The sequence below is a fragment of the Eptatretus burgeri genome, chromosome 2, assembly GCF_056783735.1.
Source record: "Eptatretus burgeri isolate ZD-2024b chromosome 2, Ebu_testis_v1, whole genome shotgun sequence".
In the NCBI taxonomy this organism is placed as follows: Eukaryota; Metazoa; Chordata; class Myxini; order Myxiniformes; family Myxinidae; genus Eptatretus; species Eptatretus burgeri.
The window spans coordinates 58,934,481-58,954,646 of record NC_140962.1 but is presented as its reverse complement, the minus strand read 5'-3'; the positions used below and the strand labels follow the sequence as shown (position 1 = coordinate 58,954,646).

Below are 20,166 nucleotides of genomic sequence, written 5' to 3'. Positions count from 1 at the left end.
TTTTGGACTTGGTCCAAAATCCAATCTGGTCGCTATGGCGGCCAATTTGAAAAAATATTTGAATTTTTTTTTTCTTGCATTTCTACATGTTTTAAGTGATTTCCAACCCCCCCCCCCCAAAAAAAAAATTGTTAGAGAAAAAAAAAATTTGCACCTTTTTTTTTCAACAAAATTTGGATTTCTTTTTGCATTTCTACATGTTTTAAGTGATTTCCAACCCCCCCCCCAAAAAAAATTGTTAGAAAAAAATTTTGCAATTTTTTTTTTTCAACAATTTCGGGGGTTTTTTTTGTTTTTTTTTTGCATTTCTACATGTTCTAAGTGATTTCCAACAAAAAAAAAACATGCCAAAATTATAATTGCAGCTGATTTTGGAACTTCAGGTGGATATACCCATGTAAAATCAATTTCTGTCTCAAGAAATCTAGTTATGACTAATGAATTGAGTATGTAAAAGGGAAAGTTGCAAACTATAACTCTGTGAGCACTGTTGACGTCAAATTGAATGAATAGGATATCAGGTTCACTTGAGTGACCAAGCAGTATTGGTGGCGGAGGTTTTGCACTCTAGTTCACTTTGTGATAATCCTCATACTCTGTTGCAAAGTGTTGATGCTGCCAAAAGTAGCTTCCTGAGCAAGGGTTACACGAGGTGGCTTGTCATTGCCTTCCCAGCAGGAATTGGGCCATGGTGCCTGCAATAGCTCACCTACTCTTCGTGAAGGACACCTTGGTGGGGATCTTTAATGTCGGTAGACAGGACGCCCAGTTTAACGTCCATCTGAGGGACAACGCACATTGATTATTCACCCTGTCTGTGAAACACCAGGATGAGTTTATAGCTGGGTCAGGATTTGAACCCAACAAAGACAGCTTAGAGGCAAGTATGGGTACATCGAGGCCATCCTGTCAGTGTAGGTCATATCTTGATGCACTATTAAACAAACTGAGATGCCACGTTGTATTTATACGTATCTCTATATAAATATATTTATTATAAATATATTTATATTTATTATAAATATATTTATACGTTTAATATGTATCTCGTTTGGGATCATGCATTTCTTCCGGATGAGTGCTGAGCTTTGCCTGCGTGCAGAACTTTTCAAAAGCAGCGCAGGAAGCGGTCGCCAGAAGCAGGAGACATCCGAATGCATAGACAGACACTACACTTCCCATTATCTAAGAGATCAATGAAAACCTGGTTTCAATCTACATGTTGAGAGCATGTTTTTTTTTTGCTTTTTCTTTATTTCCAAGACTTTTGTTCCTGTTTCATATTGCTAAAGATTAATCTTTTGTAAATAGCATTGTACGAGTTAGATCCAAATGGATATTTTGCCAAAACTAGTGAATAACCCATCCTTGCATGGGGGTATTGTCCCACATCATCCCCACAATTACAAATAGCTAAATTCTCCCAGAATTGGTGTATTTTCTTATAACTTGTAATAACCCCTCCCACCATGAGCGGCACTATGGCGCTATGAGTCGCTATGCCATACGTATTCACATAAAGATAATTGGGGTGCTCAATGCGCCAGGACTATTTCTTTAGTTTTTGTTCCCCACCTAAAACCTTCCCCTGCACCACCCCTCTTCCCTTACCCCTTCCCCCTCTCATGAGTACAACCAACAGTTTTCAATTGATTCCATCCAGCAGTTCAGGAGTGCATATACGTCAAACAAACAAACGTACAAACAGGTACTTTTCAAATTATAATATGACCAGAAATGTGATCTCATTTATCAGTTGTTATTAACATAATTTGGCAAATATGTAAGGGTATCATTTTTGGTACTGGTGTGCCATCATATGGTGTGTTGTGACGTTCATATCTTTGGAACCAGCAGCAAGACGTCCTGGAAATGAAAGAGGTACTATTCCGGATCCTGCATTTCGACACAAAGAAAAATTCAACACTGGACTGCGAAGAGGGTCGACGTCATCCCAAACCACGCCGTCCTCATTGTTCTCTCTTGGCCAGCCGGCCAGAGGTCTGTACCTTTTTTAATGCTAAACTGAACTAACTGCTTTTATGATTTGTATTTCTTTCATGCCACACAAAAATTACATCACTAAATACATACTTTCAGCCTTGATGTTTGAATGAAAAGGTTGTGGCTTTTTATCCCCATAATATTAAATCCTATCCTTCTCCCTAGTGTCTGGTGCAACCACCCCATTGGACAGCCAGAAGAGGCACAGTGTAACACCTGTTGGGTCATCTCAATCCATCTCTGACAGTATGTGACATAAAAGGGGAAATTTAGGCGTGTCATTATATTAAAATGGAAACACGATGTTCCATTGCAAATGATTAGGCATTCCTATTGTGAATTGTCCGACAACTCGAACTCTGCTTTTGTATTTGTGATTGTTTATACATTGAGTCGTCTGTACATTGAATATGCATATGAGAAAGGGAAGGAGTAGAAACGGGATGGGGAGGAGGAATGATATTGCTTGTACATCTCATAATCTTTTCGATTTTTCAAGGTCCCGCCCCCCCCCCCCCCCACCATCAAGTGCATGACAGAGCTCAATTAACAATCCCTTCTTCTCGCATCTCTGGAACCATCTTTCAGAAGCTGCCTCCCTCTTCCTTCCAAGGCTTCGAGCAAGCAGTGCACAATCTCTTGTCATTCCCAATTCTGACCCACGATATTTATTACCCCCATAAACCTATCCTAATTCAACCATTTTACTTGCTAGTTTAAGTTCCCTCCCCTCCTCCTTATCCTCTTATCTTTTTCATGAATTCCCTTGATGTTTGTCACACCATCAATGGAACTTTTTCAGTGTCAGTGGAACTTTTTGCCATCTTTCAACTTTCCTTTTGGTGGGAAGCATGGGGATCTGTGATGGCACGCAATCGACGTCGTTCTAGTTCGTTTTACTACTATATTTATTTGACTTTATGAAGTTTTATGACCATTTGCCTACTTTTACACTTCATTTGTTGTTTTTATTTTTGAAGATATTATTTAACTACCAGTTTAGCTGGAGTCATTGTGTTTTGCTCTGCAGTTTGTTTAATTGAATTTTTTTCATTTCACTGTGTCCAGTGATGGATAGAGAACAATTGAGCAACTCGGCACCTCGAGATATGGATAGTCTTCAGGCTGAGAATGCACGGCTCACAAGGCTGCTTCATGTGCGTGTACACATGCACACACCTATGCTCTCCTTTGCGACAAAGTGAAAAGTAATATAATTTGCTTTGTTTTTCCAAAACCTTTCAACAATATGACTTGTTTGTTTGCAAATAGGTTTTTTTATTTCATATGTGTATATCATGAAGTGCAGTAGTATTCCATATGGGGGGGGGATGGCTGCTCATTTATTCTCGAGTGCTTTTTGAACTACCAAGACTTTAAAAGATGCCAGAATACATCGCTAAAGTACCACATTGAGAGATCGCTAAAGCATGAGTCACATTTGCTCTACGGCTAGGATATGGCGTCCGTACCTCCCCTGAATTGACAAACGTGCGGCATCCGCAGAGTTTCTGAGGTGGCCTCAGGGTGGCCCTACGCCGTATGGCTATCTTTTACAGGCCGTAGGGGTCTCCGTGGAATTAAAGCACGGAGTTATAACTTTTTTCATTTCTAGGTTGGCCGTAGCAATTCGACAAGCCGTAGCCATGATGTAGATGTGTTCCACGTCGACCGTACGTAGGGCGTACGGTGGGCTGGCGTTATTTGTGCGTCTACTGTAGGCTCTTATCAATGAAAAATGAATTTTGCCAACCCCCAAAAAATTACAACGGCCGCACTATTTCCACGGTCGCCGTAGGGTAGTCCTAAGGTGTCCCTGTGTTCAACGTACGGTGGCCTTGCGGTCTGTCTGACTACCTGCGGGCAACGCAGGGTCGACGGACGGTTCCCCTACGCCTGCCGTGCGTCCTACGTACGGCCTCCGTGGTAGTCTGCATCAACCGTGCGTCCACCATGTGCCACCGATAGAGATCAGAGTATAGGTGTTTGCCACCAGTGTTGGGCACAAAAGGAAAAGGGCTGCAATCAGGTAATCTCGCTCTCGATGCACCCACCTCAGCTGCATGCGCAGGGAGCCCAGCCTCTGCCGTTGAGGAACAACCAGCGCCATCTGTATATAACCTGGTTCACAATCTATATGATAGAGATGAGATATGACATACATATGAAAAAGAACTGGTGTATATATATATATATATATATATATATATATACACACACACACCCACTCGTTACCGGTCGCCTTGCGGGCACCTTGAGGCTACCTTGCGTCTGCCTTAAATTCTATGGCCGCCGCAGGGGCGTCCTAAGGTCACCGTGCGACATCAAATCAAAGACCGTACGGCACCCCCAAGTTTTCAGTCTCCACAATTTCTAAATACCCCGTGCAGCTCCCTGAAAAATAAAAACGTATGTGACTGCTACATTGTGTGACCGTGGAAATATGCGGCCGCCCTATAATTGCTCGTGGCTGTAGATTTTGTAGACCCTATGACCGCCAAGCCAAATGTGACGAGCATAAATCGCCGTTTTCTACTTCTGCTTCTTCCCTTCTCAAAACAAGGTAAAACTATAGCCCGACCTACCTGAATAACTGCTGAAGCCATGATGGTAATTCCAATGCGAGGAAGTTACTTTGTCTCTCGGCAAGTGCATGCTACCGAAAATTAAAAAATATATAAAACATTGATCAGTTAATTAGGAAAAGAAATCGAAAGTAAATGTGGACTCGAGCAAACCAACGTGATACATATCCAACCCATCCCCCAAATCAACTGAAACAAGTATTAAAACAGATTATTAAAATAGATGGATTTAATCCATACCAAAAATAACAAAATATATCAAACATTAGGCGTTTTATATATTTATTTTTTAAACGATAGGTGGCGAGTGACACCAGCGACCACCATATTGAAACACCCGAGGAGGCTGTTCAGCTGCACTGATTTCAGTGAAACAGCTGGTGTTGTGTTGTGTTGTGCTTTTTGTCTGCAATCAGGCATTCCTGCCAATTAAGTGACCAAATAAGGGAACTTCATTTTATATTAAACCAGCAAATACAACACACACACACACATACACATACATACACATACATACACATACATACACATACATACACATACATACACATACACACACACACACACACACACACACACACACACACACATACACACACATACACACACACATACACATACACATACACATACACATACACATACACATACACATACACATACACATACACATACACATACACATACACATACACATACACATTTCCTTTTATTAGTATAGATAACATTTTGAATGTATGTTATCACCAGCAAAGTGATTCTCAGTGATATTGAGCCATTGTGTGTTTAGTTTCAAGGCTTTGTCTACAATGAACATTGTTATGGTCTTTGTAAGAAACATTGCAATGGAGTCTCTGTAAGGAACATTGTTATTTCAACAACAACCCCCCCCCCCTCCCACTTTCATTCCATTTTACTGAGGATCTGGAATTCAATTATTCTCACACTGAAACCAACTCAACTTAACACTTCTGACTTAATAAAATCAGACTCAGTTTTGTCAGTCACCTTCGTAGCTCTATTACAAGGCTCTGAAGGAAAACAAACGTGAATCAATCTGTCAACGGAACCCGATTAAGTCCAGCGCTTATCACACTCGGCTATGCCTGTACCTCTCGCGTTCTTGCGAGGGAAGGGTATTCCAACATGGCGGCTGCTTGGCCCCGGAGGCGCGTGCTGCAGATTCACTCCAGTTATATACACTGATATCTGTATATTATCTCTCTGATTTGTAAATGTGTATTTTGCTTTCTTTATATACTCTTATATATTCCCCTAAAAAACAACAAACGAGAAAATAGTTTTTTTTTTAATGTGAAAACAGAGGGATGAAATCTCAAGAGGCCAAAGTTATTATATCAGAGATGGGAGAGTTGGATAAGAGATTATTGATTGCTTTGCTCGTACTCCATGGCAGGGAGTCTGATGTGTGGTCTATAGCATAGATTGATGTTTATAACCGTAAAGGGTCCATTTTGGTACCATTCTTATGAATTGGGGTTACACTGGTGATATTCCCGAACACAGGTAGAATGATTTAGAAAGCCACAGATAAGTCTTGAGTGTTAACTCGCCAAAGCCATCAGGACAGTAGCAGTGGAGCACTTAAGAGTGGCTCAGAATTTCTCCATCTTGGTGGGAGAGAAGTTCATATGCTGTTGGATCTTTTTGAGCAAAGGAAGGGGCTAGAACTTCAAAGGGATTGTAAGAGAGATGAGGGACCTCAGCCTTTTCTACAAAAACAGAGTTAAAGCAATCAATCTTAGCAGGAGTAATGTCGATCATGACCCCATCCTTCATGGGTCATGGAACAGTTGAAGAGCATGATCCACAGATGGACTTAACCAACTGCCATGTTTATTAATTATTTGTGTGAAATAATGATCTCCACTAATTACTGTTTCCATTAAATAAAAAACACATGTTTCTAATTTTCTTCCCACATTCTATTTTTCTCGCAGAGTGGTAGGATTTGCCATGCTGGCACCGAGGAGACTGTTTGGAAGATGTTCAAAAATCAAGTAAGAACCGCATGCTAAGTAATTATTTTCTGTTAATCAGCCATGGCAATGCGATGTGCAATTTATGTGAGAATTGAAGTACATCTGCATACGTTGAACTGATCCATCTTCTCTATCTCTGTCTGCAGCCCTATGCATTGGAACCTTTCCGGTGTTTGAGGGATAAAATGAATTTGCTTGACCACGCTGTGAAACTGCACGACGGAAACATCATAACAGCAGTAATGTCGCACTTCATAACTTTCTGATGTCATCACTCACGTACCTTCTCATGTAGAATGTTTCAAGCTGGCCAGTAATGAGCCATCCCCCCCCCCCCCCAATGCAGCAGCAGCAGTGGCAGGAGGTTGTGTGTGTGTGTGTGTGTGTGTGTGTGTGTGTGTGTGTGTGTGTGTGTGTGTGTGTGTGTGTGTGTGTGTGTGTGTGTGTGTGTGTGTGTGTGTGTGTGTGTGTGTCCGTCCAGGTCATAAGCACAAGACGCTCCATTTTTTTTTTATCGCCATGGGGATTCTTTATTTATTCATCATTGAGCGTCAATATTTCTGTCCAAGCCATAACATTTTTAACAATTGAGCTTTTGTCATCAAATCTTCAACAACCCTTATTGTGGAACATAGAGAACACAAATGAATAAAATGTACAATTTTTTTTTTTAAACTGTCATTTCTGGCAAGTTTAGTTAAAGTACAAAGTGGACGTGGATGGGCTTTGCATTTTGAGATGCCTTCTGGTTTATATTTTATCACTTCAATGCAAAATTCTTTGAGCATAATCCAAAGTCAATTTGTGTCTTTTCTGTAGTTGGTGGATGGTGGTTATGTTTTCACCCCTATGTGTGTTTGTTTGTCTGTCGTGTGTGTTCATGTTTGAGCAGGATATCTAACAAAGTTGTGGACGGATTCGGACGAAACTTGGTGGACTCATTGGATGTGCGACAAGGACAAATTTATTCGATTTTGGTTCAGGTTGTAATCCAGATCCGGCCTATAAATATGATGCAAAACATAAACTATTCAGCCTACCGGAGGTATGCGCTCAACCGAGTGCTGTTCTAGTTTAGGTTTGCTTTTGTTCGTATCCTCATCATGCGTATTCAGCAACTTGATGCTGGTTGCATCTTCCCCGAAGGCACAGTTACACCGCCTATGCCATGCTCCTTGTGGATCGGAGCAGCAATTTTTTTTTCAGTTGACTTCTGTCTTTTATGTTCACATCTGTCAGAAAAAGATTAAAGTGCAAAATTATTATCGATTCCATTAGTGTTGTTACATTTTATAATTATTTTGTCATCCTTCTTCAAACAGATCCTCATATATTTGAAAACTTCTTTGAGAAAAGGTAAATGCATTTCATCATTGTCATTGATTCCCTCATACCTACAAATACATGGGAGCAAGTAAATTGGAATAAAATAAACTAAGAAGACTCAGTAAAGAAGGTTAAAAAAAAATGCAGTAATTTTAAAGACTTTGATCCAAAGTTACTGGAAACCAAGCGAGTTGTCATGTCATTATTGGATTGCCACTAAAATCCTCACCGGCTCACGAATTGCCTTTCGGGAGGATTAATCTGCCTTCCTCACATGGTTTACTTTAATTACGGTACCTGTTTGCAATTATTGGTGCTTTTCTTTTGAATACAGGGTATAATGCTCATGGAAGATCTATTTGGTCCTCGAGGCAACTAAAATATTGCCCGTAATAAATAAATAACTACATCTCCCTGATGGAAAATTATTTTTGGCCTTCATAAAGCAATTTACTGTGGAAGATGGGTTGTAAAAACATTCCTGTGTTGTGATTTTGAAATGGTAAGGGAATGCCGTTTCATCTTTAATCCACCATGAAAACCTTTTCGTACAATGTTGCGCTCCCATCCACCAAATTTCAGAGATTCTTTTTGCTGAACTAATCAGCCGTCCAACAGCTGTGAATCACTATGTGAGCCTTCTGAGAAAGCAAGCAGATGAGAGGACATTGTTGGAGCTTCTCACGTGAGTGTTGTTCAACTTTTTATTTTTTTTTATTTTTTTTTATTATTATTATTTTGTTGGTCGGTGGTGGGTATCGGTTGCCGATTATTCAAGTCTTTCACTGATTTTTTTTTTCACTGACTAATCATATAATCATCAGTTGGAATACGCCATGTAATCAACATCGTATAATCACAGGCTGAAACAAACTGCTATTTTATTGCAAATGCCTTCATGGTTGGGCTGCAAAAATAACCGGATGTGTAAGAACGGTACATGAGCCATCATGTGAGTCTTGCTAATTTTGAGGGCCTGGCTTTATTCATGGCCTGGAATCTAATTCTTGCCTGGCTGAAAACGTCACATTACAGACTGTCCCGTTGTTTCCCATTCGTTACAATGGCGCAGATGTACGTGTGTTTGCCATTTAAACGATGAGATCTTCAATGTTCCTTTCATGTTGCTTCACCTGATAAGTCCCCCAATCTGCATGCAGTGTTGTGCTTTGTCTTCATGTGGAAGGTTATTTTGATGTGGCTAACCACATCATAGACTGAATAAAGGTTACAAGTAACAATGAACCGCATGCTTGTTGTTAATCATTATGTAGGTAATGTTTTTGAATGTTTTGTTTATTCCGGCTGAATAACTACTGTTTGATTTACCATTCAGTTTTTCTTTCAATCGATTCATTCTTCTTGCTTTTCTGCCTGTTTAACATCACGGTTTATTACCTCCACATCGAATTGAATGTTATTTGTGTTACTTGGCGAAAAAAAAATAAAAAAAATAAAAATAAAAATGTTGCCAGGTATGTTGGTGTGTCGCGTTTGTCTGTTTGTTTTTGTGTTTGTCAAACGATTTTTGGCCGCAGTTTTTAAGCAATTGTTCTGAATTTTATTTTATTTTTTTTTAATGTAGTTAACCGACCAAGGACAGCAACACTTGATTTTGGTGAACTTCCGGATCTGAGAATTTCTTCAGTGTTTTTTTTGTTTGTTTTTGTTTTTAAGTGATTCTTCACCATTGAGAGATTGCGCTAAAAACGATATACGAGGTGTGTTCAAAAAGTATCCAACCTTAATTTTTCGTGCGTAAACAAATGAAGCTAGGGAGGGGTGGTTTGGTGCACGTATGTCGGCGATCCTAATCCGTATGCGTGAGTATTTTCCCGCCGACAGACCACCGATGAGTGAGGAAGTGTAAGTGAGCGCCGTCGGATTTTCGTTTTTGACAAAATGACGGATCACTGTGGTCTCATCGCCAGTGATCACTGTGTTGAAGAAGTTGGGATCGCTGTTCAGTCTCCAGCATGTCCTGTGCGATCTCCAAACGGAGTTGCTTCTGCTCGATCGTTAGCAACTTTGGCACGAACTTCGCTGAGATTCTCCTTAAGCCCAAATCCTCAGTCACAATGGAATGAACGGATCCAATGCTGACGCCCGCCACGTCTGCAAGTTCTCTGATCGCGATTCGACGATCCTGCATCAACAGGGTCCTCACTTGGTCAATGACGATCTCATTTCGGGATGTTGAGGGCCTACCAGAACGTGCTTCACTTTCCACTGATGTGTGACCATCTTTGAAGCGGTTGTACCACTCTTATCTGTGTGGTGCCCATTGCTTTGTTCCCGAAGGTCTGTTGAATCTTGCGGATCGTTTCCACTTGGGAATCGCCAAGCTTTACGCAAAATTTGATGCAGTCGCGTTGTTCAAGTTTTTCCGTCATTTTGTCAAAAACGAAAATCCGACGGTGCTCACTTACACTTCCTAACTCATCGGCGGTCTGTCGGCGACTGACAGCTTCTGCAGGCGGGAAAATGTTCACGCATATGGATTAGGATCACCTACATACGTGCACCAAACCATGCTTCCCTAGCTTCATTTGTTTACACATGAAAAATTAAGGTTGGATACTTTTTGAACACACCTCGTATAACACGACATCTCAAAAAGTTGTGAACGGATTCGGATGAAACTTGGTGGCCAGGTTGGGTTTGCAACAAGGACGAATTTATTCGATTATTGCTGAAGATCTTAATACGAATCCGGATACGAGAATTTTGAGCCCATCACCCATGCAGTGGGAGACTGGGTTTTGCAGTCGTGTTTGTGTGTCCTGCCCCTCTGGTAACCTTTTTACCATTTGAGCTTTTGCCATCAAATTTTCAAGAAAACTTCATTTCGAGAATATGGAGAATACAAATTAAGAATTTGGTCTAAAGGTCAAAGGTACCATTTGGCATACAGAAAAAAAATCTGAATAAAAGTGGATGGGCTTTGCATTTTCTGATGCTTTCTAGTTTAATATAGAAGTGATTCTTCAACATTGAGAGATGGGTACCAAAAACGATATTACAGGATATTTCAAAAAGGTGTGGATGGATTCAGCCAAAACTTGGTGGACAGGTTGAGAGTGTGACAAGGAAGAATTGATTCGATGTTGGTGAAGATCCAGAGATCGGGTGGAGGAATGCGCTCCACTGTGTGCCCTTCAAGTTTTTAGCTGTTTTCATCATGTTTAGTGTACGGAAGAAGAAGTCTGAATACAAAGCGGACACGGATGGGCTTTCCATTTTCAGATGCTTTCTTTCTTTTCTTTGCTGTTGTATCTGGAGTCGAGGCTCATGGAGGAGTGAACACAGAACAGACCAGGACATAAGCGAACAAAAGAGTGGAGTAGGGGGGTGGGCAACACACCAACAGCAGGGTTGAGGGGCAAAATAGAGTGAGACTTGGAAGAGGAAAGGCAATGGAGAGGAGAACACTGGGTGAAAACACCTTACACAGGCACAAACTCTCAATCACAGAAGTGGAAGGGAAAAATAAAACAAAATGGAACACAAATTAAAATGAGGGTCGAGGAGTGGGGTAAACCTAATAACCTGGAATCCCAGAAAGAGTTGGGCTTGGACTTTTTTGGGTAAATGAGGATTGATAAGCATCATTATCATGAGTGGGGGAGGAGGGACCTGAGATGGTGGTGAACAGCCGTCTTGTAGCCCTGGAGGGAATAATAAGAAAGAAGAGACTGAGGAAGTTGGTTCCACAGGTGGAGAAAAAAAAAAAAAGAGGAACGAATGAGTGGAGGTGAGCAATGATTCTGGATTTTGGATGTTTCACCAGAAGTGGGTTACTGCCAAATAACGTGCGTCCTACAGAGCATGAAAAGGGCAGAGAGTGCAAGACCATAAACCAGGCGGTAGAAAATGGCTTTGCCATTTGTATTTTATCACTTCAATGCACCACCGACTTGCCTGCAATGTGAAAGTAATAGGTTCAGAGACCGAGCTTCATCGTGAGAGATTCCAATTATTTTGAAGGCCTCGGTTTCCACGGTGTCAAGCTGAGCAAGAGGTGAGGTCGGGGCACCAGCCCAAAGTTGAGATCAATATTCCATCAAGCTGCGGATGAAAGCCTTGTAAGTTGATAAAAGTCTCATGTGCCAAGGAAAGACTTTGCATGACAGAAGATGCCAAGTTAGCGGTTAACTTTAGAGGCCAATTTAGATATGTGGTTTGCCTTAGAAAGATTACGGCTGATGGTGAGGTCCAAACTTTTGAGTGACTAGACCTATTCAAGAGGATTGTGAAGGAAATGTATGGAGGGTTTTTCAGACTTTCCTTTCAGGATTGAAAGACATGTTCAAAGTGTTTAACCAGCTTGTGATTTTGTCACGGTCTGAAGGGAGGAAACTGACTGCAACCTGCCTGTCTGAAGGATGAAGGATAATATGGCAGAGGGTTGTGTCATCAGTAAATTGATGAAGAGGGTTTTTCAGAATCAGAAATATCATTGATGAAGATCAGGAACATGACTGGGCCCAAGACATTGCCTGCAGGTACTCCATCCTTGACAGGAATAAGAGATGAGAGGATCTCGTTGAGAGCCACATGTTGACGACGGTAGGAGAGGAACTCTGTAAGCCATGTAGAGTTTTCCTTGGATGCTTTCGGCAGAGAGTTTGGAAAAGCATTTGATGTCGCTCCTGTATTTCTCTTTTTTTTTTTTTTCTTTTTTTTATCCTCTCTCCTCTCTCCTCTCTCTCCCTCTCCTGTGACCTCCAATTGAGATCAAAGGTAATAGTGGGTTGACTACTAACACGGATGTAGGTATATCCATTGATAAATGTGCCTCAAATTATATTTTACCGTTTAATTTCCAAAACATTTTGCCCTTTAGTTTTCACCATTTCTGATGGGCCTGTCTAATGGGATTTTGTTTTTTGTTCTGGGCCATGTGTTTATTTTGTATGCAGATATGACGAAAAATTGTCAAATTAATCGGATGCTTTAACACATCTCATCAAGCCAAGACTTGTGTATGTATATGTATACATAGTTTTTATATGTATATCACACCTCCTGACGGTTATGATGCACATCGCCATGGATTATGTCTCGCACGGTAAACCGCATAATTCGCAAAGAACAACCATCCATCTGCCACCCAGACAATTGTTCCCGCAAATGCAAACAATTCAACCAGAAGGCACGTGATGTGATCGGCGAGTAAATGGAAATATGTGGAGTGTGACGAGCACTCCTCCGATCTCCAATAGACATAAAGTCCTACACGAGGCTGTCTGCTCTTTGTTGTTTGATTCAAAATGGGCCGAGATGGGCTTGGTTTGATTTGGTCATTGGCTGTTTGTTTTTTGTTGTTGTTGTTTTTTATTTATTTTAAGAGGCATGTGTGTGTGTGCAGAGGTTAATACTATCAATCTTTACTATTCTTCTGATGCATCTCTTTGTCGTGCCAGAAAAATGTAAACTATGTTCTTTCATTATTGTCTTTGTGCAGAGCCTTGGGAAGAACAGAAGAGGCTGCAGTAAGTGGATATCTATTCACTGTTTTGTTTTCATAATTGTAGAAGTATGCGTATTGCATTCAGCCATCACCTTAAAAGCTTGTGCCAATAGTGTTTTGGGAACCTAATGCTTTGATTTGTGTGGAATGTCTTCAATGTGCGTGATCCACAAATGCACACACTCGCAGTGACCGGTTACTCAATGTAGTGAGTCACGTAGTTGACGGTCAGGTATGCTGTCTCAGTCAATCACTTTGCTTCACGATAATGCTCGCCATCGCACAGAAAATGTGACCACGCCTAATCTAATTGAGATTGGTTTGGAAGTACTAAATAATTCCCTATGCAGTTCAGCATTGTCACCTTGTGATTTTCATCTCTTTGGACAACTCAAATTATTTCTGAGTGGTATTATTTATAGATTAATAAGATGTCAAAGCACATGTGCTGACATGGAAGTGTCCACTCAAAGCTTTGTTTCTGCCGATGTGTGTCGTCAGCTAATTCGAAGTTACCGTGTGCTCCTCCCACCCTGTTCTTCCATTGGTACTTTTTTTTTTTCTCATCTGCCACACCCCAAGCATGGCTACATCCTGCCTTATTTCTGCTTGGTTTACTTAATCCCTCCAGAGCTGCCCTTTTAGGCTTTCCTCTGTCCACGTTTGAGACTTGTACATCCTCTTATGCCACCCCTCTCCCCTTTCAGGTCCCACCTCCCCTCTTTCTGAGCTCCTGATTCTCCAGATCTCTCCCCATTCTACCATGGTATCCATACCTCCTATAATTTGTCTGACCAACTTGCTTCATCTGCTATTTCTCAAGTGCCTGCTTGTACACAGCAAGTGTTATTTGAAGCCTCACTTTGAGGTGTGAGGACACATTGCGCTGCTCTTGTACCATTTCATGCATCCCCACCCCTCACCTACCACTGTTCTGCTGTTTCCCATTCCCTCTCCTCTTTCCTTACACTCTTCTACTTCCTTGCCTTTCCTTTATCCTCCCACATACTCTGCTTTCTCACGCTCCCTCTTGCAACAAACCCACATCTTAATGTATTCAGACCATGTCTATCTAATACTCTTACATCCTCGGCCCAAGTCCAACCGCGAGGACGTCCTGTATCCTACCAGTTCACTTGTGAGCTGAAATTGTGTGGTTTTTGGAAGCTTTTCTCTCAAATAATGTGCCACACTTCTTCGTTTCTCTTCCTGGGTACTCTTGAGTACCCAGGAGGACTTGACAACCCTGTTTCATGCACTGGAGTTGGTGTTGCTGTGTGTTTGTAATACGCTTCCCCACCGACCTTGTGCCTCTCTTTCCTATGCTAGTACCCTGGAATATATCTGGCTGCATCTTCCCATTTGCAATAATCTCATGTTTTTGTGTGTGCTGTGGCATCCCCAAGCAACAAAGAGACCCTTGTGAAGTCCATTCTGCTGGCATCTACCCATCCTTGCTTTCTGTACCTCATTTGTGGAATTTATTTTAAATGGCTGAATATGGTTCCCATGACCTGCAAGGATGGAATTACAGCAAAATACTTTTGTGCGGCAGCAGATGTCACACCCACTTGGTCACCTTTCAAGCCCGGATCTCAAGTTTGTTCTCTCCCTCTGTGTGTACTTTTTCTGGTAACATATTTTGTCTTATCAGATCATATGCTACTCTGAACTCTTGCTTGAGGTTCAGAGTATCTATCCATTGCTGAGTTATCAGATGGAGCATATCTTCGGTCCATTTCATTGACCCTCTTCCATGAACCACCTCAATTTCACTCGCCCGTGGTATATTGAAGCTTGTTGAGGCAATATCATGGAAGGTCAATTCTTCACAAGTCATAAAACAGGTGTGTACCCATCTGTAGAAGAGAAGGGCCACAACAACAAGCTCCCTGAGATCAGACCTTTTTAGTCCTTCCTCCATCTTCTAATTGTTTTTGGAAACTGGTTAAATATTTCTCAAGAACATGATTTTTCTCCATCTCTTCACTCTTCAAGGAAGGAGTTATGATGGACACTGCTCGTGATAAGGCAGAATGCTTGCTTTGTTTCTTTGTTGAACAGGCTCAGGTCCCCACTTCCTTCTCTGACCATCTGCTTCCGATAACTTATCAATGGATGGACACTGAACCCCAAGCAAGAGGTCATAGTAGTCTCACTGCACATCTCCCAAACCATCGTGCACCCGGACTTGATCATTGAACTTTCTGCGAAGGGTATTTGAGGTACATACTGTACTCTCCTCAATTGGCTGGTAGATTTTTCGTTGTAATCGTAAGCATGTCCCTCAAGGCAGTATCTTGAGACTTATGCTGTTTTTTGTTTGTTTGCATGAATGACCTCTTGGTCTTTTTGGAAAAACCTGTGTATCATTTTGCACAAGACTGCATTCTTTGCCAGAAAGTCTCACCCCAATGGCATGAAGACTGAAGCCACATTTTGTCTGATTTGGAGAATTGCTCAACCACCTGGAACATGTCATTTATATGTCACTTCCAAGTCTGACACACTTGCTCTGCCTTTACATTAAAAGCTGTCTCCCTAACCCCTCCAGTTATTCCCAAATCATGCTCAAGCACAAGTGCATTCTTTGAAGCTCTTTGGACAAACAATCTGCCATGACCTTTCCTGAGCCATTCACATATCCAAACTGGGTTCCAGGACACAGAGGCCCCTTGAAATCCTTTGCAGAGCCAAGTCATTACTTAGCTGCTGTCAGATCCTCACAGTGTACAAAGCTTTCATCCACAGTGCCATAGGGTATGGATATCTGCTGTGAGCTGGTGTCACCACATCTCATCTTGTATCCCAGTAAGCAGTTGAATTGGACTTTCTCAACAGGAGATTGCGGTATCTTGTTATCCTCCACATATCCAAGGTCATTGTTCACCTCCACTCTTTTGTTCCCTGCTTCTCTCAACTGTGGAATCATCTCCCTAGAGTCTGTCCTATCATTTTCTTCTCTGTGATTTTTAAAAGTGGTGAGCCATCACCATATAATGTTATCCTGGCCTATTCCTATTCTTGATCATTTCTATTGTTAATGACTCTCCTATTATGTCCACCTCTTCAATATTTACCCTGTTTGTCATCGTTTCCTGTCTTCCTGCATGTTCTTAACCTCCTTAATCCACTTGGTTCCCTCTTCCTGGTTGTTTGTCTTTAATTCTGATTCTGCCTGCAGGTTCATTCTTTCCTCGTTTATCCATCCTCCCTTGTCGGCTACACCAGCTCTCTCTCTGCTCCATCGATATGTCATTGTCATCCCTCAGTGAATCGGCTCTTCCATGAGCCTTGAAGAACTCTGTTTAAAAAATAAAAACACCTTTCAATTTAATTAGCATGCTTGTGCTACCACATTAATGGGACAAGTATATACATGTAGCAGGAGAATATCTCATAAGAAATCTTTAACTACTCTTGTTGGTCATGTGAGCAAAAAGCTAGTACAGTGGTTTCTTCTTACTGTGACTCGTGGGATAAAGTTCCTTGCTTAGCTTTATTAATCTGACTCTCAAACCTTCCATGATGATGTTTTAATTATGAAAAAGCAAGTGAAAATTTGTTGATGGGTTTTGTTCCCCCCCCCCCCCTTTCTCTCTTCAGCTGATTGAATACAAACAACACTTAACCATGAGGGACCCAGAGAAGAGATTGGCTTTCCTCAAGAGGTGTATCAGGTAGGATCAATTATAATTTTCAAATACAGTCCCCAGGCAAAACTTTTCACAAAACCACTTAACATGTTTGCAAATCATGATGGGTCATTTGCTCTTCATCAGTATGCAAGTGCTGTGGAGTCTTGTTCAGAGGAAAAGTCTTTTGGACAAATTTTGCTGAAATAATAGCGACTGTTGAACGGTGGACTGACCTTCGCTCCTCCTCAAAGGCTACACTAGGGCTGAGGCACACTTGATCCGCACAGTCTCTGCTGAAGACCACTCGGTAACTGAAACTTTAGACCTGAGCCATGTTGGCAGACGAAGTCGCAGAGATGTAACAGTCACACAAATCACAGAAATGCTTAAGGGGCTGTCATACCTTGACGATTTAGCCAGCGTTTGCCGATTTATGAAAAATTTGTCTAAAACGCTAGCACACGTCAAATACGTTATGTGTACGCTTTGTGTACGTTAGGTGCACACTGAAAAACACTACCATAGGTCGTATTACGCTGGTTTAAAACGTTGCACTTTGGTTGTCCAAAAAATTTTACATGCTTGAAATTTTACGACGTACTCGGCGTTTGGCTCACACGTTCCGCTACGCTGGCCATAAGTTGTAGGCACGTTATGCGATCGTTGACACACGTTAATTGTATGTTACTCATAAGTCGAAACACGTAGAGGTAACATTCGCGTACCCGAAACTTATTTCTAACCTCTGAGTAACGTTTTGTAAGCACGCTACACGAACGTTGTTCACACTTTGCAACACGTTACTTGAAAGTTCCTCAAACGTCCAAACACAAAGTAATGTTTAGGGTACCCGTGACTTATTTATAACCTATGAATAACGTGCTTGGGAATTATTACGCGATGCATACACCAGACTATCGTTGGGCATAGGTTGTGGACGACTAAAACACGATAAACAATCGTTGGTATAACTTATCTATAAGTTATCGAAGCGTTCTGTGTTCATTACTAGTACATTATGCATTTGTCAAAGTTGTTTTTAATACTTTAAAAAGTAAAACAAAGAAATATTTCATCATGGGAATAGGGAAAAAAAATGAGCCGAAAAGAGCATCGAACAATGGTGCAAAGTAGTCTCCTATTTGTGGACTATAAGAGGATCCATCATCACCCACACCCTCCCCATCACGCTCACATACTACCACTGACATAGACAAACTACTACTACCAATGCTGTCACACACACCAACTACTACTAATAGTATTACTACTACTGATACGACTGGCATTGACATCTACTCAACATGGAGTCTGGAACACTGACGGGTTCCTCTTGTGAAGCCCATTTGTATCTACCAATTCCCCTTAACGCTGCCAATACGCCATTACACGGTAGATGTAAGTGAGAAACACATTCCGTAAGTGCTGTGGTCGTCTGGATGACGTCAATCTAATTTGTCTACATACGACAATGTGCGTTTTAGATACGTTACACATAGGTTCATAGCATGTTACTCAAAGGTTAGAAGCACGTTATACTTAGGTTCAAAGCATGCTACACATAGGTTAAACGCACGTTACTCATAGGTTCATAGCACGCTAGTCATTGGTTCAAGGCAAGTTACAAATAGGTTCAATGCACGTTACTCATAGGTTTCAAGCACGTTAAACATAGGTCCAGAGCACACTACTGATAGGTTAAAAGGACGTTACCCATTGGTTGAAAATTAGGTTGCGGGTATGTTAAATATTACCTTGACGTGTTTTGACTTATGAGTAACCTACAAGTAACGTGTGTCCGTCGTGTGTAAACGATCGCGGAGCGTACCAGGAACATATGACAACGCATGCGGAACGTGTTAGCCATACGCCGAGTACGTCGTAAAATTTTCAGCATGCTTGAAATTTCACGACTTATTACACGTACCACGTAATATGACAGCGTACTTCATTGTTTTCCAGCCTACTCTTCACGTATACACAACTTACCTATACCGTATTTGACGTGCGCCTCGCGTTTTAGACACATTTTTCATAGGCCGGCATACGCTGACAAAATCGTCAAGGTGTGACTGCGATGTTGACACTTGAAATTCTCAGGCGGTTATGATTTAAATCGGCGTCCGGCAGGTTCTTAACAGGCTACGCCACGAGTTCGCCGGTGATACATTTTGCGTGCTATGCGTAAGTTAAACTATCGTTGGGCAGAGGTTGTGAACTCCGACAACAGGCTAAGCATTCGTTGGTAAAAGTTATCAATAACACATCGAAACGTTCTGTGCCCGTTACTAATATGCTATGCATACGACCAACACGTTATGAATACGACCAAAACTTAAAAAAAAATCAAAATTTCAGCGTACGCCAACGTTTTACATACATTTTTATACGTTGCCATTGCTGGCTAAAACGCCAAGGTGTGACTGGGCCCTTAACACTGAACGAGGTCACAATCTTCACAATGATAATTTGTAGAATATTGCACATTATTTTAATTGGTAGTTGGATAAGCCTTTCAAGCTCTCATTTTGAATGTAAATACAGTGGCCTGCAAAATCATTCACCCCCGACCATCCATCCATCGGGACCATACTCTGTGCAGAGCGTCGGTGCTGCTGAAGCAGTCTCCTGGGCAAGTGGGCACAATCCTGCACGGGTCGCCACTCCGACACAGGATACTCGAATGGTTCAATCATCCCAGCAAACTGGTACTCATTTTGCCGACCATGGAAGGATGACAGGCTGAGTCAACCCAAACTGGTATTAATTCAACAGCTGACCAGGATTTGAACTTGGGACTATAGGATCCAAAGCCCACCACCCTAACCATTAAGTCAACACCAGGCTTTACCCCTGATCCATAATGCCACATTTTAGATGAATTACAAATGATGTAAAAACATTTTTTCCAAGTGACCTTTTTTTATTCAGAACTGATGAGATCAAACTAAACAGTGTTATAGTTGAAGGAGGTTACATGTCAGGAATACCTGCAAAAAACATGTACAAATCAAAATTTACTGGTTGTAAAAGTATTTATCTCCTCAGGTCAGTAGTTGGTGGAAACACCATTTGTAGCGATGACTGCTACGAGTCGTCTTTGGTAGATCTCTACCAGCTTTGCACAATGAGATGGT

The 20,166-nt window shown here is 41.4% G+C and overlaps 1 protein-coding gene across 5 annotated transcripts in view; it reads left to right on the top strand.

Annotated features, from left to right (window-relative positions):
* Positions 1-20,166, top strand: part of VIPAS39 (VPS33B interacting protein, apical-basolateral polarity regulator, spe-39 homolog) — a 71,988-nt gene that overhangs the window by 20,676 nt on the left and 31,146 nt on the right. For 2 of the 5 annotated variants that reach the window (XM_085869475.1, XM_085869473.1), the window contains exons 4-12: positions 1,855-2,001; positions 2,170-2,250; positions 3,064-3,161; positions 6,551-6,610; positions 6,739-6,831; positions 7,915-7,948; positions 8,501-8,603; positions 13,386-13,413; positions 16,998-17,071. In XM_085869475.1, the coding sequence (XP_085725601.1) occupies positions 1,855-2,001; positions 2,170-2,250; positions 3,064-3,161; positions 6,551-6,610; positions 6,739-6,831; positions 7,915-7,948; positions 8,501-8,603; positions 13,386-13,413; positions 16,998-17,071 (718 nt within the window). The remainder of the gene's footprint in view (positions 1-1,854; positions 2,002-2,169; positions 2,251-3,063; positions 3,162-6,550; positions 6,611-6,738; positions 6,832-7,914; positions 7,949-8,500; positions 8,604-13,385; positions 13,414-16,997; positions 17,072-20,166) is intronic. The other 3 variants (XM_085869477.1, XM_085869474.1, XM_085869476.1) reach the window with 3 other exon arrangements.